Source organism: Heterodontus francisci, chromosome 48 (assembly GCF_036365525.1).
Source record: "Heterodontus francisci isolate sHetFra1 chromosome 48, sHetFra1.hap1, whole genome shotgun sequence".
NCBI lineage: Eukaryota > Metazoa > Chordata > Chondrichthyes > Heterodontiformes > Heterodontidae > Heterodontus > Heterodontus francisci.
In genome coordinates, this window is record NC_090418.1 from 7,201,201 (window position 1) to 7,225,602 (window position 24,402).

At 44.9% G+C, this 24,402-nt stretch overlaps 1 protein-coding gene and 3 non-coding genes across 4 annotated transcripts in view; all 4 read right to left on the reverse strand.

Moving 5' to 3' along the window:
* LOC137357414 (uncharacterized) overlaps positions 1 to 21,900 on the reverse strand; it is a 45,622-nt gene extending 23,722 nt beyond the window's left edge. Inside the window, exons 1-3 of the mRNA XM_068023760.1 lie at positions 21,672 to 21,900; positions 4,000 to 4,216; positions 416 to 587 (exon numbers count right to left, since the gene is read on the reverse strand). Of these exons, the coding sequence (XP_067879861.1) occupies positions 416 to 587; positions 4,000 to 4,216; positions 21,672 to 21,712 (430 nt within the window). The 5' untranslated portion in view covers positions 21,713 to 21,900. The remainder of the gene's footprint in view (positions 1 to 415; positions 588 to 3,999; positions 4,217 to 21,671) is intronic.
* trnav-cac (transfer RNA valine (anticodon CAC)) lies at positions 15,834 to 15,906 on the reverse strand. The gene has a single exon. It is a non-coding gene; the product is annotated as a tRNA-Val (tRNA).
* On the reverse strand, positions 19,925 to 19,997 carry trnav-cac (transfer RNA valine (anticodon CAC)). Its single transcript has one exon. It is a non-coding gene; the product is annotated as a tRNA-Val (tRNA).
* A 2,082-nt stretch (positions 21,901 to 23,982) lies between the features above and the next one.
* trnaw-cca (transfer RNA tryptophan (anticodon CCA)) lies at positions 23,983 to 24,054 on the reverse strand. The gene has a single exon. It is a non-coding gene; the product is annotated as a tRNA-Trp (tRNA).
* Between the last annotated feature and the right edge of the window lie 348 nt (positions 24,055 to 24,402).

The following is a 24,402-nucleotide window of genomic DNA, read 5'->3' on the forward strand; positions in this document are numbered from 1 at the left end:
AAGGGAGTGCTGATGGTCACACGCCATCCTGGCTTGGAAGTACATCTTCGTTTCTGGGTCAAAATCCTGGGGTGCCCTGCCGAACGGCAACCGCACAACACGGACTGCAGTGGTTCAAGAAGGCAATTCACCTTGACTTTCTCAAGGGCAACTGGAGAGGGGCAATAAATGCTGGCCTTGCCAGCAACACCCACATCCCATAAATAATTTATTTTTAATTCAGGCTGGTTCAAAGGTGTGAAAATAAACAAATGTTAACACTTTCCAGGCACCAAATCACTTCAGCTATGAAATAGCACCATATTTAATCAAAATGCAAGCTTACATTTGTGGGGAAGACACCCAAGAAATAGGGCCTAATCTTGATTTAGTAATCCAACAAAATCAACTTTTAACACTTAAATCCGTGGCTTACCAACGCGAGAATAGAGTGCCAGAAATCCGGTGAATCGTCTTTTGGAACCATTCGATGTGAAGGAAACTCTCAGTGTGTTATTGGTGGAATAGTATTCATGCAGTCCTGGATCACTGCCATCATCATCCAACTTGCCACACAGCTTAGCCAGTTGGTTCTCCTCTGAAAGGATCTGTTGTAAGAGTATTAAGACTAATTATCACAAAGAGCAGGTCAGAGGCTGGGAATCCTGCGGCGAGTAACTCACCTCCTGACTCCCCAAAGCCTGACCACCATCTACAAGGCACAAGTCGGGAGTGTGATGGAATACTCTCCACTTGCCTGGATGGGTGCAGCTCCAACAACACTCAAGAAGCTCGACACCCACCAGGACAAAGCAGCCCACTTGACTGGCATCTCATCCACCACCTTAAACATTCACTCCCTGCACCACTGACGCACAGTGGCAGCAGTACCATCCGCAAGATTTCAGATTTCCGGCATCTGCGGTATTTTGCTGTTATTTTCGGGTTAATAGTGAGACCGTTGTGCTGTGAAGGGACATTGAATTCCTTCTCCGCTCAGACCCATAGGTTCCAAAGCATCCATGAGATGTTCAGCATATAGCCAAAGGTATTCTACACACATAAGAACATAGGAACAGGGGGAGGCCATTCAGCCCCTCATGCGTGTTCCACCATTCAATGAGATCATAGCGGATCTGCATTTTAACTCCATCAGCCTGACTGAGTTTCATGACCCTTAAAACCCTTACCAACAAAAACATATCAATCTCCGTTTCAAAGTGTTCAAAGTGCCCCCCCCTCCTGCCAAGAATGAGGCACATTAATTTCGCCACATGGACATTAAATGTCAAATTGTTGCTGGGAAGAAGAGAAGGCCTGTTACAAGGTGGTTGCCAGGTCCCCGACTGGAAAGACATTTTTGCATATTAATAGATCGCGTTTGTAGACGCAGGACCACTCCCTGGCACGCACAACACACAAAGCCAGAAGTGGTTATACCAGTCGGTCATGTTGGCCAACTTGGGGAGTTTTAAATTGTAGAGACGGTCTTTGAACTGGCGGAAAAGCTCTTTGCTCCTGGATCGAAAAGACCTCTCCTGGCTGCTCCCATCTCTTTCTCATGGACCTCCAAAACCCACCAAAGACACATGAACCCTAAGAGAGAAAGGTCTGCTACAGCGAACAAGGTTTAAGAAGAATACTGGGCCCCAACGAAAAGCAAGATCCACCTACAATCAAGGACTCTGCAGTGAGTTCGAAGAACCATAGCAACAACTCTTCAGATATTGCCTCAAAACTTTCCACTTTACTTTTTTCTTCTGCTCTTTCTGTCCCTATCTGCATGTGTGTATCATGTATGCATGCTAGCGTAGGTGTGTCGTGTATCTGCAGGAGTTAACCGAATCAGAGTTTAAGTTTAAATTTAATAACATTTCACCTTTCTTCTTTAAACCTAAGAAAGCCTGTTTGTGCTTGTTTCTTTGCCTTACAATTGGAAAGCAGTCAACAAGGATCCACCAAGGGGGAGCTAAAAACAATGTGTTTAAAAATAAAACCCTGTTACAGTAAGACCAGGCGAAGGCTGAAAGGGAACCCTAGACCTCTTTCTCACCTGGTTGTAAACAACACCTATGGGCATCACTGGCAAGGATGGCATTTATTGCCCATCTCTAATTTCCCTTGAGAAATTGGTGGTGAGTTACCTTATTGTCCAGTGAGTGACTTGCTGGGCCATTTCAGAGGTTAGTTAAGCATTGACCAAACTGCTGTGGTTTTGCAGTCATATATCAGCCAGACTGGGTAAGGATTTGGGGACAGGGGTTCGAATCCCACCACGGCAGATGGTGAAATTTGAATTCAATTAATAAATCCAGATTTGAAAAGCTAGTTTGATGGTGACCATGATACCATTGTTGATTGTTGTAAAAACCCATCTGGTTCACTAATGCCTTTCGGGAAGGAAATCTGCCGTCCTTACCTGGTCTGGCCTACATGTGACTCCAGATCCACAACAACGTGGTTGACTCTTGAATGCCCTCTGAAATGGCCGAGCAAGATGCTCAGTTCAAGGGTATTTAGGGATGGGCAATAAATGCTGACCTAGCCAGTGATGCCCACATCCCATGAATGAATAAAACAAAATGGCAAATTTCCATCAATAAAGGGCGTCAGCACACCAGATGAATTTTAACACAATCCAATAGTTTTATGGTCACCATCGCTGATATCAGCTTTTTATTCCAGACTTATTCGATGAAATGAATTTAAACTCGCCAATTAACCCTGTGGGAATTTAACTCATGTCCCGGGATCATTCGCCCGAGCAACAAAACCACCTCCAGAGTCATCGGGACTCAATATCATGTCCAGAGTCAGCCTTGAAGTTTGGTGGGGTTCCAAAGCTCAGGTGTAGGATACAGGCAGGAGACACTGTCTTCTGCAGAGCGAGAGAGATAAGAAATCCACAGAAACCTAGCCTATGCCACTGGTCCGCAGTTTGTCCATCATCGACTTCCTGAGCTTCAAGTTATTCCCCCATCAAGGAACAGCTTCTGGAAGCGTGATGAATCCCGTGCGGCATCTTTCGGATGAATAACAAAGATCACAAAAGTACATACGATTACATAGTATTCATAGCACAGAAACAGGCCATTCAGCCCAGCAGGCCTATACTGACATTCATGCACCACACGCACCTCCTCCCTCCCTACTTCACCTGACCCTATCAGCATATCTATCTCCATCCCTGGCTATCTCATTTTAGTCTCTGTTTCTATCTCTTCCCGATCTCTCCGTTACTCCTCCTCCCCCACTCTCTATTACTCTCTCCTGCCATGTCGGCTCTCATTAGGGGTCTACTTAAATTGCACAGATGTTGAACACTTTTCACCTGTCTGTTACGGCATAAATAGCAACATTTGCCGATATTGTTCTTCTGGGAGGAAAGGAGATTGAGGGGCGATTTGATCGAGGGTGTACAATATTACGACTGGTTTAGATAAGGTAGACAAAGAAAAGCTGTTCCTATTAGCTGATGCGACAAGGACTAGGGGGGAGACCGATTGAAGGTTATGGGCAGGAGATAGGTGGGGGGGAGGGGGATGTGAGGAGGGACATTTTTACACAGTGAGTGGTAATGAGTGGGAATGGGACTGACAGAGAGCCAGCATGGACTCGATGAGCCAAATGCCCTCCTTCAGTGTCGTAAAGACTCTAATACTCTATACCCTTCTATTACTTTCTCCCTTGTGTGTATATCCAGTTACCCTTTTAATGAACCTATGCTATTCACCTCAACTACTCTATGTGGTATCAAGTTCCACATTCTAATATCCCTCTAGGTAAAGAAGTCCTTCTTGAATCCCATATTAGTGACTATCTTATATAGATGACCATTCGCTCTGGTCTGCCCCACATGTGGAACCATCTCTATGTTTATGCTATCAAACCCCTTTTTCATTTCTACAGAGAAAAGGACCAGTCTATTCAATCCTTCCTGATATGTATAACCTCACAGTTCTAGTATCAACCTTCTCAATATTTTTTGCACCTACTCCAGCACCTCTACAGCCCCGATACCTTTATATGACTTGCTTGACATCCTTCTGACTTTTCGATGTCGATGTAGGGTATATAAACTTTGATAATGTAACCTTGTGGTGCTGAGATATCCCAGACCTCATTGCTGTCAGCTGGGTATTGCAGAGGGTGGTTGGGAGAAGAGAATTCGCCGGAAGGGTGCTGCAGGTGAACGGTACAGGATGCAGGAATCACGAGTAACAAAAATACAGGCGACCTGTGGCAAATCAATGACAAATTGCTCATTGGGACTGATCAAAACAATTCGCCAGAAACATGTATAGAAATCATTGCCAATCGACGCGTGAAAGCATAGACACAACAATAATTACACCAACTGCATTAATATAGCTGCTTTACCCCTCACTGTGTATTCGTGTGGGTCTGCGTTCGTGTCAGTCTCTCTCGTGTGAAAAGAAAGACTTGCATTTCTATAGCGCCTTCCACGACCTCAGGACATCCCAAAGCGCTTTACAGCCAATGAAGTACTTTTGCAGTGCGGTCCCTGGTGTAATGTAGGAAATGCAATTGCAGCACAGCAAGATCCCAACAAACAGCAATATGATACAGACCAGATAATCTGTTGTCTTGATGTTGGTTGAGGGCCAAATATTGGCCCAGGGCACTGAGGCAAAGTCCTCTGCTTTTGAAGTGTAGTCACTGTTTTAATGTAGGGAATGTGACAGCCAATTTGCACACAGGAAGCTCCCACAAACAGCAATGTGGTAATGATCCGATGATCAGTTTTTTGTGATGTAGACTGAGGGACACTAGACACCAGTGAGAACTCCCCTGGCTATTCTTCGAAATTACGCGATGGAGTGTTTTACACTCAGCTGAGAAGGCAAACAGACCTCAGTTTAGCACATCCTCCGAAAGACAGTGCAGCACTCCCTCAGTACTGCACTGGAGTGTCAGTGTTGATTATCGTGCTCAAGTCTTCGGAGTGGGATTATGAACTCACAACCTTCAGACACAGAAACTTGCAAGTGTGCTACCCACTGATCAACAACCAGCATTGATATAGCAGCTGTAACATCCCTGTGAACTTATGCAGGTCTGTCTGATCTCCTTCATTTGTTTTTATTCATTCACAGAATGTGGGCATCGCTGGCAAGGCCAGCATTTATTGCCCTCAACTGCGTGGCTTGCTGAACCATTATCAGAGGGCATTTAGGAGTCAACCACATTGCTTAGGGTCTGGAATCACACACAGAGGCCAGGCTGGGTAAGGACAGCAGATTTCCTTCCCTAAAAATCAGCAGTGAACCAGATGGGATTTTACAACAATCAATGACAGTCACCATTACTGAGACTAGCTTTCAATTCCACATTAATTTAACAAACTGAACTTGAATTCCCCAAGTACCATGGCAGGATTTGAACTTATGCCTCTGAATCATTACTTTAGTTATAACTTATGACTTAGCCCAGTAACGTCACCATTATACTACCATTTATTTCCTGACACAGCAAGTTAAAGGGGAGGTGGTGGAGTAGTGGTATTGTCACTAGACCTAATATCCTTGTAGGGATGTGGGTTCAAATCCCACCAGAGCAAAATTCAAATTCCATTAATAAAAAGAATGGAGTTTAAAAAACTCACCTAATATTGACTATGAAACAATTGTTTCAAAAACCCACCTTACTTACTAATGCCCCTGGTCTGACCAACAGGTGATGCCAGACCTACAGAGATGTAATTGACTCTTAACTGCCTTCTGAAGTGGCCACGCTGTTGTAGTTAAAAAGCATCCCTGGGTATGGTCCAGCAAAAGTGATCTACAGTCAGGAGGATGTTGCCCTGGGAGTCCTCAATATTGACTCCAAACCCCCATGAAGTCTCAGGGTATCAGGCCAAAGATGGGCAAGGAAATAACCTGAGCTGGTGCTTCTCCACTCTGGGTGGGGAGCTTCAACGTCCATCACCAAGAGTGGCTTGGTAGCCCCCACAGCTGAAAGGATGTGGCTGCTAGACTGGGTCTGCAGCAGTGGGTGAGGGGCAAAACATACTTGATCTCATCCTCACTAATCTGCCTGCTGCAGATACATCTGTCCATGACAGCATTGGTAGGAGTGGCAACTGCACAATCCTTGCAGAGACAAAGTCCCATCAGCACATTGAGGATACCCTCCATCGTGTTGTGTGGCACTACCACTGGGCTAAATGGGATAGATTTAGAACAGATCTAGCAATGCAAAACTGGGCAGCCATGAGCAGCAGAATTGTACTCAACCACAATCTGTAACCTCAGGGTCTGGCATATCCCCCACTCTACCATCAAGCTGGGGGGAACAACCGTGGCTCAATGAAGAGTGCAGGACCAGGCATACCTCAAAATGGGGTGTGGAGCGATAACCCAGGACTGCTTGTGTGCCAAACAGTATAAGCAGCACGTGATAGATATTGCTAAGCACAACCATCAGACCTAAGCTCTGCAGTCCTGCCACACCCAGTCAAGAATGGTGGTGGACAATTAAACAACTAACAGGAGGCGATGGCTCCACAAATAATCCCCATCCTCAACGATGGGGGAACCCAGCACATCCGTGCAAACGATAAGGCTGAAGCATTTGCAACAATCTTCAGCCAGAAGTGCCGAGTTGATGACCCATCACGGCCTCCTCCTGAAGTCCCCAGCATCACAGATGCCAGTCTCACCCCATCTGATTCACTCTGCCTGATATCAAGAAATGACTAAAGGCTATGGGCCCTGGCAATAGTACTGACGACCTATGCTCCAGAACTTGCCACGCCCCGAGCCAAGCTGTTCTGATACTGTAACAACACTGGCATCTAGCAGGCAATGTGGAAAATTGCCCAGGTATGTCCTGTGCACAAAATGTAGGACAAGTCCAAGCTGGCCAATTACTGTCCCATCAGTCTACTCTCAATCAGCAGTAAAGTGATGGAAGATGTCATTGACAGTGCTATCAAGCAGCACTTGCTTAGCAATAACCTGTGCAGTTTGGGTTCCGGCAGAGCCACTCAGCTCCTGACCTCATTACAGCCTTGGTCCAAACGTGGACAAAAGAGCTGAACTCAAGAGGTGAGGTGAGAGTGACTGCCCTTGACATCAAGGCAGCATTTGACCGAGTATGGCATCAAAGAGCCCTAGCAAAACTGGAGTCAATGGGAATCAGGTGGAAAACTCTCCACTGGTTGGAATCATTCCTAGCACAAAGGAAGATGGTTGTGGTTGTTGGCGGTCAATCATCTGAGCTCCAGGACATCACTGCAGGAATTCCTCAGGGTAGTGTCCCAGGCCCAACCATCTTCAGCTGCTTCATCAATTGCATCCTTCAATCATTAGGTCAGAAGTGCGGATGTTCACTGATGATTGCACAATGTTCAGCACCATTCGCGACTCCTCACATACTGAAGCAGTCAGTATAGAAATGCAGCAAGACCTGGACAATATCCAGGCTTGGGCTGATAAGTGGCAAGTAACATTCGCGCCGCACAAGTGCCAGGCAATGACCATCTCCAACAAGAGAGAATCTAACCATCTCCCCTTGACATTCAACAGCATTACCATCACTGAATACCCCACTAACAACACCCTGGGAGTTACCATTGACTAGAAACTGAACTGGAGTAGCCATATAAATACTGTGACTACAAAAGCAGATCAGAGCTTAGGAATCCTGCGGCGTGTAACTCACCTCCTGACTCCCTAAAGCCTGTCCACCATCTACAAGGCACAAGTCAGGAGTGTGATGGCATACTATCCACTTGGCTGGATGGGTGCAGCTCCAACAACACTCAAGAAGCTCGACACCATCCAGGACAAAGCAGCCCTCTTGATTGGCACCCCATCGACAAACATTCATTCCCTCCACCACTGACGCACAGTGGCAGCAGTGTGTACCATTTACAAGATGCACTGCAGCAATGCACCAAGGCTCCTTCGACAGCACCTTCCAAACCCGTGACCTCTACCAACTAGAAGGACAAGGGCAGCAAATACATGGGAACATCACCACCTGCAAGTTCCCCTCAAAGTCACACACCATCCTGACTTGGAACTATATCGCCGTTCCTTCACTGTCGCTGGGTCAAAATCCTGGAACTCCCTTCCTAACAGCACTGTGGGTGTACCTACCTCACATGGACTGCAGCGGTTCAAGAAGGCAGCTCACCACCACCTTCTCAAGGGCAATTAGGGATGGGCAATAAATGCTGGCCTGGCCAGCTCTGCCCACATGCCACGAAACAAATCAAAAGAGATACAACTCACGTCTGTTCCTTGAAACAAACCAATTATATATAAAAAATGCAAACAAATCTTGACCAGGCGATGAATAATTGGTTCAGCTAATTTTTTGTGCCCAAATAAAGCTATTTTCAAGACAGGGGAATATTCGAAGATGTACACAAGAAACCTCTGTGGAAAGGATTATTTTATCAATAAAAACAAGCCAACGCAGCTAGTTAACTGACGGCCTTGAGATGAGAACTACATGTCTGCTTACTTTAAATCAAAAGTTTGTTTGGAATAAAACACTGCACCTCGGTGAAATTCACATCGCACTCCATTACAGTGGGAATTTCTTTATAACTTACCACATGTTTCCTTCATCGAAAGTTGTCCCAAGGTAAAGGATTAACTTATTAAAGACCGAGTCGCATGAAATGTACTTTCCCCTGTAACTCAATATTTACTCTCCATCCAAAAATCAGGGGACTCAGTAACTTCTTAGTTAAAGATCAAAGGTCTTTCTGCTTGGTCAGAATTTTGTGAATTTACACCCACACTGCCCCCAACCCAGGATCCCGGCTTGTACCTTAATGCAGCATTAAGATCGGGATCTCTAATAAACTGGGGAATATGTGAACAGCGAGGGAGACGGAGAAACAAAGTGTGATCAAGACACAAATACAAATAAAGTGAAATAAAATGAAACAGAGATAAACTGATATAAAGGGATAGGAAGATTAAGGTAGATAGATGGACAGACTGATTTATTCAAAAAGGGTGCGAGGGATAGGCCAAATAATTATAGGCCGGTCAGTCGGACCTCGGTGGTGGGTAAATTGTTAGAATCTATTTGAGAGACAGGATAAACAGCCACTTAGAAAGGCACAAATTAATCATGGATAGTCAGCATGGATGTGTTAGGGGAAGGTCATGTCTTATTAACTTAATTGAGTTTTTTGAGGAAGTAACAAGAAGGATTAATGAGGGTAGTGCAGTGGATGTGGTCTACATGGATTTTAGTAAGGCATTTGGCAAGGTCCCACATGGCAGACTGGTCAGTAAAATGAAAGCCCATGGGATACAGGGGAATGTGGCAGGTTGGATCCAGAATTGGCTCAGGGCCAGGAATGAAAGGGTAGCAGTCGACGGATGTTTTTGAGAATGGAAAGCTGTTTCCAGTAGTGTTTCACAGGGCTCAGTGTTGGGTCCCCTGCTGTTTGTGGTATATATTAATGATTTGGACTTAAATGTGGGAGGCACGATTGGGAAATTTGCAGATGACACAAAAATTGTCCGTGTAGTTGATAGTGAAGAGGATAGCCGAAGACTACAGAATTATATCAATGGTTTGGTTGAGCGGGTGGAAAAGTGGCAAATGGAATTCAATCCAGAGAAGTGTGAGGTAATGCATTTGGGAGGGCAAATAAAGCGAGGGAATACACAATAAATGGGAGGATATTGAAAGGGGTAGAAGAAGTGAGAGACCTTGAAATGCATGTAAACAGATCCCGGAAGGTGGTAGGACAGGTAGATAGAGTTGGGAAGAAGGCATAGGGAATGCTTTCCTTTATTGGCCGAGGTATAGAATATAAAAGCAGGGATGTGATGCTGGAACTGTATAAAACGCTGGTTAGGCCACAGCTGGAGTATTGCGTACAGTTCTGGTCACCACATTACAGGAAGGACATAATTGCTGTGGAGAGAGTACAGAGGAGATTTACAAGAATGTTGCCAGGGCTCGAAAGTTGCAGCAATGAAGAAAGATTGGATAGGCTGGGGTTGTTTTCCTTAGAACAGAAGAGGCTGAGGGGTGACTTCTTAGAGGCGTACAAAACTATAAGGGGCCTAGATAGAGTAGACAGGAAGGACCTGTTTCCCCCTAGCGGGGAGGTCAATTACCAGGGGACACAGATTTAAGGTGATTGGTAGAAGGATTAGAGGGGACATGAGGGGAAGCATTTTCACCCAGAGGGTGGTGGGTGTCTGGAATTCACTGCCAGGGTCGGTGGTGGAGGCAGAAACCCTCAATTCTTTTCAAAGGTACCTGGACCAGCACCTGAAGTGCTGTAACCTGCAAGGCTACGACCAGGGTGCTGGAAGGTGGGATTAGATTAGGCGGCTAGTTTTTTCAACCAGCACAGACACGACGGGCTGAATGGCCTCCTTCTGTGCCATAATTTTTCTATGGTTTCTATAGCTAGATAGATAGACAGACAGACAGACAGACAGACAGACAGACAGACAGACAGATAGATAGATAGAGATAGTTCATAGATACGTGGATGGATAGAGAGATAGATAGATAGATAGATAGGCAGATAAAGAGTTTTGTTCATTTTTTCATGGGATGTGGGCATTGCTGGCTAGGCCAACATTTAGTGCCCATCCCTTATTGTCCTTGGGAAGGTGGTGGTAAGCTGTCTTCTTGAGCCACTGCAGTCCATGTGGTAGGTACACCCACAGTGCTGTCAGAGATTGAGTTTCAGGATTTTGACCCAGCGACAGTTCCTCAGGGTGGCGATATAGCTCCAAGTCAGAATGGTGTGTTGCTTGGAGGGGAACTTGCAGGTGGTGGTGATCACATGTGTCTGCTGCCCTTATCCTTCTAGGTGTTTGGAAGGTGCTGCCGAAGGAGCCTTGGTGAGTTGCTGCAGTGCATCTTGTAAATGGTACACACTGCTGCCACTGTGCGTCGGTGTTGGATGGAGTGAACGGTAAGGTGGTAGATGGGGTGCCAATCAAGCGGGCTGTTTTGTCCTGGATGGTGTCGAGTTTCTTGAGCGTGAGAGCTGCACTCATCCAGGCAAGTGGAGAATATTCCATCACACTCCGGACTTGTGTCTTGTAGATGGTGGATAGGCTTTGGGAAGTCAGGAGGTGAGTTACTCCCTGCAAAATTCCCAGCCTGTGACCTGCTCTTGTAGCCACAGTACTTATATGGCTGGTCCAGTTCAGTTTCTGGTCAATGGTAACCGCCAGGATGTTGATAATGGGGGATTCAGCAATGATAATGCCATTGAACATCAAGAGGAGATGGTTATTGCCTGGCACTAGTGTGATGCAAATGCTATTTGCCATTAACAGCCCAAGCCTGGATATTGTCCAGGTCTTGCTGCGTCTGGACACGGGCTGCTTCAGTATCTGAAGAGGTCAGGAATGGTGCTGAACATTGTGCATCCCCACTTTTGACCTTATGATTGAAGGAAGGTCATTGATGAAGCAGCTGAAGATGGTTGGGCCGAGGACACTACCCTGAGGAACCCCTGCAGAGATAGCCTGAGACTGAGATGATTGATCTCCAACAACGACAACCATCTTCCTTTGTGCTAGGTATGACTCCAACCAATGGAGAGTTTTCCCCCTGATTCCCATTGACTCCAGTTTTGTTAGAGCTCCTTAATGCCATATTCGGTCAAATGCTGCCTTGATGTCAAGGGCAGTGACTCTCACCTCACCTCTTGAGTTCAGCTCTTTTGTCAATGTTTGGACCAAGGCTGTAATGAAGTCAGGAGCTGAGTGGCCCAGGCAGAACCAAACTGAGCGCCAGTGAGCAGGTTATTGCTGAGTAAGTGCTGCTTGATAGCATTGTCGACGATCCCTTCCATCACTTTTCTGATGATCGAGAGTAGACTGATGGGGCGGTAATTGGTTGGGTACAGGACATATCTGGGCAATTTTCCACACTGCTGAGTTGTTGCTGTACTGGAACAGCTTGGCTAGGGGCGCAGCCAATTCTGGAGTACAGGTCTTCAGTACTATTTCCAGATTGTTGTCTGGGCCCATAGTTTTTGCAGTATCCAGTGCCTTCAGCCATTTCATAACATCACGTGGAGTGAATCGGATTGACTGAGGACTGGTATCTGTGATGCTGGGGACCTCAGGGCGAGGCTGAGATGGATCATCCACTCCACACTTCTGGCTGAAGGTGGATGCAAATACTTCAGCCTTAGCTTTTGCACCGATGTGCTGCGCTCCCCCATCATTGAGGATGGGGATAGTTGTGAAGCTTCCTCCTCCTGTTAGTTGTTTAATTTTCCACCACCATTCATGACTGGGTGTGGCAGGACCCAGAGCTTAGATCTGATCCGTTGGTTTTGGGATCGCTTAGCTCTGTCTATCGCATGCTGCTTATGCTGTTTGGCATTCATGTGATCCTGGGCTGTAGCTTCACCAGGTTGATACCTCATTTTGAGGTATGCCTGGTGCTGTTCCTGGCATGTCCTCCTACACTCCTCATTGAACCAGGTCCCGTCCCCGGCTTGATGGTCATGGTAGAGTGGGGGATATGCCGGGCCACGAGGTTACAGATTGTGGTTGAGTACAATTCTGTTGCTGCTGATGGCCCACCGATTGGTTCGAAATCTACCCCATTTAGCACAGGGGTAGAGCCACACAACACGATGGAGGGTACCCTCAATGTGAAGACCAGACTTTGTTTCCACAAGGACTGTGCAGTGGTCACTCCTACCAATAATGTCATGGACAGATGCATATGCGACAGATAAATTGGTGAGGAGGTCAAGTAAGTTTTTTCTCTCGTTGGTTCCCTCACCACCTGGAGCAGGACCTTGTCTGTAAGGTATGATTCCAGGAGTATGACTATGTCAGGCTGACTCGTCTGTGGGCAGCTCTCCCAATTTTGGCACAACTCCCCAGATGTTAGCAAGGAGGATTTTGCAGGGTCATGAGGACTGGGTGTGCTGTTGTCATTTCTGGTGCCTGGGTTGATGCTGGATGGTCCGTCCAGTTTCATTGCTTTTAGCAGGAGGTGTAATACCTGCCCATTTACCTCCTCTCTCCTCACTATCCCAGGCCCCAAACACTCCTTTCAGGTGAAGCAACGATTTACTTGTACTTCTTTCAATGTAGTATACTGTATTCGCTGCTCACAATGTGGTCTCCTCTACATTGGGGAGACCAAACGCAGACTGGGTGACCGCCTTGCGGAACACCTCCGCTCAGTCCGCAAGCATGACCCCGAGCTTCCGGTTGCTTGCCATTTCAACACTCCCCCCTGCTCTCATGCTCACATCTCTGTCCTGGGCTTGCTGCAGTGTTCCAGTGAACATCAACGCAAGCTCGAGGAACAGCATCTCATTTACACTACAGCCTGCCGGAATGAACACTGAGTTCAATAATTTCAGAGCATGACAGGCCCCCATTTTACTCTTATTTTTAGTTATTTTTTCTTTATTACATTTTTTTTGTATGTTTATTTCATTTCATCTTAGTTTGTTCAGTTTGCTTACCCACTGTTTTTTCTCATGTGTGTGCTTGCTGCTGTTCAATCCTCAGTCCATTAACACCCTATCTGTACTAATGCTTTGTCTTTCAACACACCATTAACATATTGTTTGCCTTTGCTCCGTGACCTTCTGGTCAGGTATTCTGTGGCCTTGTCCAATCTACACCTTCTCCTTTGTTATCTTTTGCCCCACCCCAGCTTTACTTGCTTATAACCTTTGACATTTCTAATAATTGCCAGTTCCGAAGAAGGGTCACTGACCCGAAACATTAACTCTGCTTCTCTCTCCACAGATGCTGCCAGACCTGCTGAGTATTTCCAGCATTTCTTGTTTTTATTTCAGATTTCCAGCATCCGCAGTATTTTGCTTTTATTTATTACTTTTAGGCTTTCTCTCATGGTTTCGGTACAACTAAGGAACTTGCTGGACTAATTCAGATTCACAAGTAGGCCAGAACATGAGGAAATTAGTATTAAATCAGTATTAGTAAAAGAAATAGTGCTCGAGAAATGAATGGGGTTAAAGGCTGACAAATCCCCAGGGCCTGATAATCTACATCCCAGAGTACTAAAGGAAGTGGCCCTGGAAATAGTGGATGCATTGGTGGTCATCTTCCAAAATTCTATAGACTCTGGAGCAGTTCCTACAGATTGGAGGGTGGCAAATGTAACCCCACTATTTAAAAAAGGAGGGAGAAAAAAACAGGGAATTACAGGCTAGTTAGCCTTACATCAGTAGTGGAGAAAATGCTAGAGTCTATCATAAAGGATGTGATAGCAGAACACCTGGAAAGCATAAGCGGGATTGGGCAAAGTCAGCATGGGTTTACAAAGGGGAAATCATGCTTAACAAATCTACTGGAGTTTTTTGAGGATGTAACTAGTAGAATAGATAAGGGAGAACTAGTGGATGTGGTGTATTTGGATTTTCAGAAGGTCCCACATAAGAGATTAGTGTACAAAATTAAAGCACGTGGGATTGGGGGTAATATACTGGCATGGATTGAGAATTGGTTGTCAGACAGGAAACAGAGAGTAGGAATAAACAGGTTTTTTTCCAGGTGGCAGGCAGTGACTAGTGGGGTACCACAGGGATCAGTGCTCGGGCCCCAGCTATTCACAATATATATTAATGACTTGGGTGAGGGAACTAAATGTAACATTTCCAGGTTTGCAGACGACACAAAGCTGGGGGGGGGAATGTGAGCTGTGAGGAGGATGCAAAGAGGCTCCAATGTGATTTGGACAAGTTGGGTGAGTGGGCAAATGCATGGCAGATGCAGTATAACGTGGATAAATGTGAGGTTATCCACTTTGGTTGTAAAAACAGAAAGGCAGATTATTATCTGAATGGTGATAGATTGGGAAAGGGGGAGGTGCAACGAGACCTGGGTGTCCTTGTACACCAGTCGCTGAAAGCAAGCATTCAGGTGCAGCAAGCAGTTAGGAAGGAGAATGGTATGTTGGCCTTCATTACAAGAGGATTTGAGTACAGGAGCAAGAATGTCTTACTGCAGTTATACAGGGCCTTGGTGAGACCACATCTGGAGTATTGTGTGCAGTTTTGGTCTCCTTATCTGAGGAAGGATGTTCTTGCCATGGAGGGAGTGCAAAGAAGATTTACTAGGCTGATTCCTGGGATGGCAGGATTGACGTATGAGGAGAGATTGGGTTGACTAGGCCGATATTCACTAGAGTTTAGAAGAATGAGAGGGGATCTCATAGAAACCTATAAAATTCTAAAAGGACTAGACAGGCTAGATGCAGGGAGGATGTTCCTGATGGCCGGGGAGTTCAGAACCAGGGGTCACAGTCTCAGGATACAGGGTAGAACCGAGATGAGGAGAAATTTCTTCACTCAGAGGGCGGTGAACCTGTGTAATTCGCTACTGCAGAAGGCAGTGGAGGCCAAGTCATTAAATATATTCAAGAAGGAGATGGATATATTTCTTAATGCCAAAGGGATATGGGGAGAAAGCGGGAACAGGGTACTGAATTAGACGATCTTTTTTGAATGGCGGAGCAGGTCCAAAGGGCCGAATGGGTGACTCCTGCTCCTATTTTTCTATGTTTCTATGGCATATTTCCTTCTCCAAAGGGGACTAGTGAACCAGATGGTTTTTTGTCAGCTCAGTCAGTCGTGCATGAGACAAGAGTCATGAATGTGAGCCCCACCATGGGCAAATTTTCCAATTTTCATCTTTTCAACAGCCAGCCCCAGCTCTCAATGTCCCTGACATTGAACTAAACATCCACCACATTTCAGCTCTCACAACCAGTCAATATTTTTAAACACACTTCTGAAGGGAAATCTGTAAAATCAGACAGGGGGTGCATTTCACCACATGCAAAACACTAAGTAGCTCAGAAAGATAAAGGACACATAATGTTTCCACCCAGGATCGAACTGGGGACCTTTCGCGTGTGAGGCGAACGTGATAACCACTACACTACGGAAACTACTGATAAAATTCTGCACTGTTGAGTATTTGTAATACTTTGCGATTTTTACACTGCATTCTCTCTGATGATTCTGGGGCTCAGTGCGTGAGTTTGCATTTACTGCACTCCCTCATTCTATTTCTCAAATGCAAACTCCTCAACTACAGCAGCACTCAACACTTTCCAGTTAGCAACAAAACTCCTATCACACCCTTCCACATCACAAGCTTATGTCTTACAATCATATTCGGCTCATGCTTGCCGAAACATTTGCACGGTTCATCTTTACAGTTTCACAATATTAAAACCAACAGAAAAGACAAATCACACTCGCCAGCTTTGGGGATCTTTAGGTACGCTTTGGACAACGCAAGCCGAGGAGAATGAAGGACCAACTCTTTGAGACAATAATGGCTACTTTCCCTGCTTTAAGATACAAGAACACCGGCGAATTCAACATGCTTCAGCGCTGACCAGCATTTATTTTGAAGTTTCTGACAGTTTATTTAACGTTGCCAAAGGTTTTTTTTTTGATGATTTTAAAATGGTCTCAAAGTTTTTAAAAGTTTTTCAAAATTTTAAAAGTTTTTAAAAGTTTTTCAAAATATTTAAAAGTTTGTAAAAGTTTTTAAAATGCCTATAAAACACTCCCCTTCCTTACAGCTGAAGAGAGACATTAATGAGCGTGTCTTTGGCTTATGATGTTATCCGGGCTGTGGATTCATTGCAGGGTTTCGCTGTTCTTCCCGTCGCCGTGCAATGCTGCAGCAAGGTGTTAAAATCCCGCTGCAGCCATCGAACTGTGAGTGCGAATTTTCCCGGGCGGTCAGTGTGTGAAGTGAGATATGGGAACATTTCACTGCATACAAAGCAGAAAAATGATTCAAGTATGGACTCGCCCTCAGTAAAAAAAAATTGTTTGGTTCCACCCAAGTAGATTATGCATTAATTAATGGTGCTGAACAGAATCGCCTTTTTTCTGGATGAGATATATGTAAGTAATAATTGAATAAGATTAGTTAAATGACTTGCAAAACTGACTTTCCTGACCAGGAGTCAAATGCAGGCCATATTGGTGATAATACCAAATCCTAACCGCTACATCACCAAGGAATTTATAAAGTCTAAAGCTGTAAATCTCACAGTCTTGAAATGATGCCCTATGTTGGTAAGCTTCTTTCTTTCAAATGTTTATTTTCTTTTCACCTGTAGCCAAACAACAACTCTATATTTAAGTCAAGTTGCAGATTATTCCTGCTGTCAGAAGCAATCCACATGTTCATCACGCCCCTAAAATACAATGCATACTTGCATGCATCTAGCGTAAAGGCTGGCTCGGATCTGCACACGAAACCCGACCCGAGCCCGATAGAACCACATCCGGCCCGAGTCCTTTCATTTTTTATCCCCCGCCCAATTTGACCCGACCACCGGAATGTTCAGTTAACCTAAGCTTCCGTCTTTCACTTTTTGAGCTTGTGCAGATAAGCAACAAAAACTGTAACTGGGCTTGAAAGGTTGTTTAAAAAGTACATTAAAATTGGAGCCACGGACAGGAGAAGTGGTGATAGACTGTGGCCGTCCCGAGCCCGAAGGCCGGACTGGAGGAGCATCCCGAACCCGACACATGTCGTCAGGTCCCGTTGGGTTCGGGTCCGGTAGCCATGCTCTAGTGTGGAAAAAAGGGCTGTTCTTTTCAGCACCAGGAATTCTTTGCTATTCCTTCATCTAAGCCATGTACAAACATATTGCTGGAGCACAGCAGAAGATCTCATGCATAACAACAGGCCTGGCTAGCTCAGTTGGTAGAGCATGAAACTCTTAATTTCAGGGTTGTGGTTTCCAAGCCCTGTTGGGTATGTCTTTTCTTTTCAACTTACATCTTCTTTTCAACAGCCACCTGCACTTAGCCATCTCCCTGACATTTCACTCAACTTGCACCACATTCCTGCTCTCACAACCAAACAACATGCAAAACCACACTGCCAAAACACAATCTGCAAAAGCACATAGAGGCAAGATTCCACAGGCAAAACACTTCATCATTCAGCCAGGTGAAAAAATACTATTATGTAATATTTCCACTAAGGATTAAACTGGGAACCTTCTATATGTAAGGTAAATATGATCACCACTACGCTATGAAAACAGCTAGTAGCTTTATCCACTGTTGTATGTTCTGGAGCTCAATGCATGACATTGCTGTTGTTACACTATCATTTACTCTGATGGCCTGGGGCCAATGAGCTGATCTGAGCCAAAATTACACAATTCACACAGAGAAAGGTGCTGAATCACCTGCACTGACTTTTGTAAAAACATTCCACCGTTTCATACCACACAACTCACGCGAATAATATCCCTTACAAAATCATTAAACTCCTGAAGCATTGAGTCGTCACACAATCGCATTTTCTCAACATCACTTTTCCACAATGGGCCAATGGCGGGCTAATTCAACATGCTTCAGCACTGACCAGCAGGATTCTCAGGGACGAGCACAGCTGGGCACGGATACCCAGGAGCTCCTAGAGCTGCACACAGATACCCAGGAGCTCCCACAACTGGACTCGGATACCCAGGAACTCCCACAGTTGGACAGGTACTTTTCCAGGCGTGCGCTCCAGTGACATTTTGCCTCAACCTCATTGAAAAGTGTGTTGAGGTCTTATTCACTATAGTTATGACACCTGCTCCTCTCATCTGCCTTATGCTGTGCCATCTTCAGTTCTGGAGGCAAGTAAATAAGTGCTTTAGAAAAAACTCTGTTTCTCTCTGTCCAATGCACTTTTCTATTTATTTTAAACTTTTTATAAGTTTATTAAATATTGTCCAATTTTTTACAAAAGATTTTAAAAGTTTCTAGGAGCATTTAAAAGTTTTTAAAAGTTTTTAAAAGTGTTTAAAAGTTTTAAAAAGTGTTTAAAAGTTTCTAAAAGTTTGTAAAAGTATTTAAATCACTATAAAAGACTCCCCTGACTTACAGCTAAAGAAAGACGTTAATGGGTGTGTCTTTGGTTCATGAAGTCATCCAGGGTGTGGATTCACTGCAGGGTCTCGCTGTTCCTCCCATAGGTGGGGAATGCTGCAGTAAGATGTTAAAATCCCGCTGCAGCCATGGAACTGTTGAGTACGAATTTGTCCAGGCAATCAGTGTGTGAAGTGAGATACAGGAAGAGTTCACCACATGCAAAGCAGAAAAGAAATGATTCAAGTATGGACTCGCCCTCAGTAAAAAATGTTTGGTTCCACACTGGTAGATTATGGATTAATCACTGTGCTGATCAGATCGCCTTTTTTCTGGATGGATTACATGTAAATAATAATTGAATAAATTACTTAAATGCCTTGTAAATCTACCTTTTCTGACCAGGAATCAAACACGGCTATGGTCTTGATCGGCACAAATTCTAACCACCAGATCACCAGGCAACATATTGAGTTTAAAGCTGTAAATCTCACAGTCCGGAAATGCAGCCCTGTGTTGGTAAGCCACTTTCTTTCAAAAGTTTATCTCCATTTCACTTACATTTAAGTAAAGTTGCAGAATATTCCTGCTGCCAGAAGCAATCGACATGTTAATGCATGCTCCGAAAACACAATGTGTACTTGCATGTACCTAGTCTGGAAAAAAGAGTTGTTGTTTTCAGCACCAGGAATTCCTTGCTATTCCTTCAACCAAGCCACATACAGACACATTGTTGGAGTACAGCACATGATCTCACTGCAATAAGTCATAGGAAGAGGTTTTGTTTTTAGGCCTGGCTAGCTCAGTCAGTAGAGCATGCGACTCTTAATCTCAGGGTTGTGGGTTCAAGCCCGATGTTGGGTGAATCTTTTCTTTTTTTTGTACATGCAGTGATCTCTCTTACATTCAACTCAGCTTGCACCACATTCTTGCTCTCACAACCAAACAACATGCAAAACCACACTTACAAAACACAACCTGCAAAAGCACATTGGGTCAAGACTTCACCACGTACAAAACACTAAACACTAAATTGTTCAGCCAGATGAAAAAAATACTATTACTCAATGTTTCCACCCAGGATCGAACTGGGGACCTTTCGCGTGTGAGGCGAACGTGATAACCACTACACTATGGAAACAGCTAGTAGTTTTCTGTTCTCTTGTGTGTTTGCAGCACTTTCTAGCCTTTACACTGTGCATTCTAACTGTCTATTCCAGGGCTCAGTGCGAGACTTGGCATTTGCTACACTCCATCATTCTATTTCTCAAATGCAAACTCCTCAACTGCAGCACCACTCAACACTTTCAACTTATCATCATCGTAACATCAAAACTCCTATCACACCCTTCCACATCACAAGCTTATATCTTCCAATCATGTCCAGCTCACGTTTGCTTTTAATGCCAAAACGTTTGCACGGTTCACCTGTACAGTTTCACAATATTAAAACCAACAGAAAAGACAATCACACTCGCCGGCTTTTGAAATCTTTACGTATGCTTTGGGAAACGCAAGCCGAGGAGAATGAAGGACCAACTCTTTGAGACAGTAATGGCTACTTTCCCTGCTTTAACATTCAACAACATTTACTCTGGTGTCCTGAGTCAAATGAACTGATCTGATCTGAGCCAAAACTACACAATTCACACAGAGAAAGGTGCTGAACCATCTGCACTGACTTTTGTAAAAACATTTCACTGTTCCAAACCACTAAAACTCACACGCAAATAATATCCCTTACAAAATCATTAAACTCCTCAAGCCGCTTCCCAATCACCTTCCCTGAATCAGATCACTCTCGTTCCAATCCACTTCCATGGAAATCGGCCACCCTCCACCTCCAGGAAATGTCTTTCTAATTCAGTGAGCGGGGAGTTCAATTTGGACCGTGGGTTTTGCATCCTGGTCATACTCGCATGTTTTCAACAGCACAATGGGCCAATGACAGGCTAATTCAACATGCTTTAGCGCTGACCAGCTGGACCGGGCTTCTCAGGGACGTGCATGGCTGGACACGGAGACCCAGGGACTCCCACGACTGGACACGGAGACCAAGGGACTCCCACGACTGGACACGGAGACCCAGGAACTCCCACGTCTGGACAGGTACGTTTCCAGGTGCCCTCCGGTGACAATTGGCCTCCACTCATTGAGAAGTGTGTTGAGGTCATATTCACTACAGTTATGACAACTGCTCCTCTCATCTGCCTTTTTGCTCTGCCATCTTCAGTTCACCACATGCAAAGCGGTAAAGAAATGAATCAAGTATAGACTCTCCCACAGTAAAAAAAAAATTCTTTGGTTCCTGGACTGGATACAAGTAAGTAATAACTGAACAACTTTACTTGAATGTAATGAGAATGTGTTGCAAAAGTGACTTCCCTGACTGGAAATCAACCCCAGCCTGTGACCACGAAAATGCCAAATGCTAACCACTAGCCCACCAGGAAATTTATTAGAAGTTAATACTTTTAATTTCAGTTCGCGGATTGAGCCCCATGTTTGGCAACTACTTTCTTTTAAACTTTTAACTTATTTTCATCGCCAGACCCTAACTCAGAATGTCCCTCACATTTAACTGATGTTTGCAGCATATTCCTGCTCTCACAATCAAATCAACAGTTTTAGCCGCGTTCCTGCAGTACAATCTGTAAAATCAGATAGGGAGAACACATGCAAGACACTAAATAGTTCAAGGGGAAAAGAAATACTGTAATATTATGTTTCTGCGCAGGATTGAAGTGGGGACCGTTTGTGTGTGAGGCAGGTGTGACAACCAGTAAACTATTGAAATTACTGACCGTGTTCTCACCTGTTGTGTGTTTGCAGAACTTTCCGACTTTTACAATGCATGTTCTGACTGGTGATTCTGGGGCTCAGTGTGTGACATTACATTTGCTGCACTCCTTCATTGTATTTCTCACGTGTGAACATCAACAGCGGTCATCCTCACCTCACCTCCGAAATTTAGCTCTTTTAGTGGTCTTTCGATCAAGGCTGTAATGAGGTCTGGAGCCCAGTGGCTAGCTTCCTATCCTGTTGTGTGCGAGGAGCACTTTCCAACTGAGGGAGAGACCGTACTTGAATCATTTCTGTTCTGCTTTGCACGTGTTGATCTGTTCCCCACAGTTCACACAGTGACTGCCCTGAAAGATTCACACGCACTGTTTGATGGCTGTAGCGAGATTTTTCCCTTCTTGCTGTAGCATTCCCTGCCAACGGGAGAAACAGCGACAGGAGGCCCCTGCAACCAGGCTGCAGCCTGGATGACAGCAGACGACAAAGGTTCTCAAAGCTGGTGACTGTGATTCCTTTTCCTGGTCCTTTCGATATTGTAAAGGTAGAAAGATGAATTGTGCAAATGTTGAGGACTAAAAAACAATCATGTGACCCTTCTGATTTGGAGTCAGACACACTACCATTGCACCACAAGATCCACACATGTAGGGTGCTGTTCTACAAGTTTACATAGGAAAAATTACTTCTGCACCATCACCTTTTCTGCTGGGAATAAATAAACTACCAGGACATATCATCTGCAGCTCAATGACGCTCAAAATTTCGAATTATACCCTTTGGCTGATTCCCAACAGTTTCCAAAGTGTGTTGGTTATCATGTTCATTTGACAAGTGAAAGGTTCCCGTGTGATCCTGTATGGAAACTTTATGGGACATTTTTTTCTCTCCCTGAAGTAACCGGTTAAAAGTTAGACCAGATTTTCAGTGTCAGGACCAAGCAATGTGTTCATCCAGACTCCTAAAATATAATGCGTAAAATAAGATCTGAGTAAGAGTTCATCACATGGCCAGTTCAAAATATATCATCCAATGATCCAGTGTCCTTCAGTAAGAATTTGCTTTCAGATGTGAGGAAAGTGGTTTTGCATGTGGATTGTTTCTGAGAACAGGAATGTGGTGAAAAGTTGGTTAAAAGTAAGAAAATTTGAGAGCCATGGTTTGGCTGTGAAATATAATTTTTTAAAAAAGCATTTGCCCAACATCTGGTTTAAACCCACAAATTTGAGATAAAGCAGGCCTGTTTTCACAGGTTCCCTGGTGGTCGAGTCATTAGGATTTGGTGCTCTGGCTGCCCTGGGGCTTGATTCCTTGTTAAGGAAGTCCCTTTTGCAACACATTCTCATTGCATCCAACTGATTTTATTCAATTATTACTTCCATGTAGCCAGCAAGGCCTGGACAACATATGTCAGGCAAGAGCGACGTCTCAATTCATTCCATCTTCGCTGCCTCCAGAGAATCCTTGGCAGGTGGCAGGACCGTATTGCCAACACAGAAGTCCTCGAGGTGGCCAACATCCCCAGCATATACACCCTACTGAGCCAGTGGCGCTTGAGATGGCTTGGCCACGTGAGCCGCATGGAAGATGGCAGGATCCCCAAGGACACATTGTATAGTGAGCTCATCATTGGTATCAGACCCACCGGCCCTCCATGTCTCCGCTTTAAAGACGTCTGCAAATGCGACATGAAGTCCTGTGACATTGATCACAAGTTGTGGGAGTCAGTTGCCAGCGATCGCCAGAGCTGGCGGGCTGCCATAAAGGCGGGGCTAAAGCGTGGCGAGTCGAAGAGACTTAGCAGTTGGCAGGAAAAAAGACAGAAGCGCAAGGGGAGAGCCAACTGTGTAACAGCCCCGACAACCAATTTTATCTGCAGCGCCTGTGGAAGAGTCTGTCACTCTAGAATTGGCCTTTATAGCCACTCCAGGCGCTACTTCACAAACCACTGACCACCTCTAGGCGCTTACCCATTGTCTCTCGAGACAAGGAGGCCAAAGAGAGAGAAGAGAGTATCTCCTTGGGCAGAACTGAATAATTCTTTACTGAGGGAGCATCCTTACTTGGACGGGCTGAATGGGCTCCTTCTGTGCCGTAAATGACCGTGACTCCATAAATCATTTATTTCTGCTTTGCACACGTTGAACTGTCACCCAAATCTCATTTCACACACCGACTGTGCTGAAATATTTGCAGGGAAGCTGCACCCCGGATGACATCACAAAGCCGGCGATTGTGATTCCTATTTCCGTTGGTTTCGATATTGTGAAGCTGGAAAGCTGAATTGAGCAAATGTCGAGCACTTTTAAAAAAAAAGGAATCTACTGTGACCCCGACGTGATTTGAACACGCAACCTTCTGATCTGGAGTCAGACGCGCTGCCGTTGCGCCACGAGGTCTACATTGTTGTACACTTGTTCCACAAGTTTACACAGGAGAAATTATTCCTGAGCTATCACCTTTTCTGCTGGGAGTAAATGAACTACCAGGACACGTCATCTGCAGCTCAATCACGCACAGATATCAGCCATCGCAAACACTTCCTCTTTATTTACTTCCTTGCAATCTTCTCTTGTTTTTCTACTGCGTTACACTTTCCTCTCACACCAGCTTAGTGCTGTCAGCAAACTTGGATACGAACTTCGCTCTCCCTTCAGCCAAGCCATTGAGGAATATATTCCTGGGGCACAAGCCAGCATTGTTGCTGGAATATTTCTCCTTCCAGCTCAGTCTATACAGCATGAGCC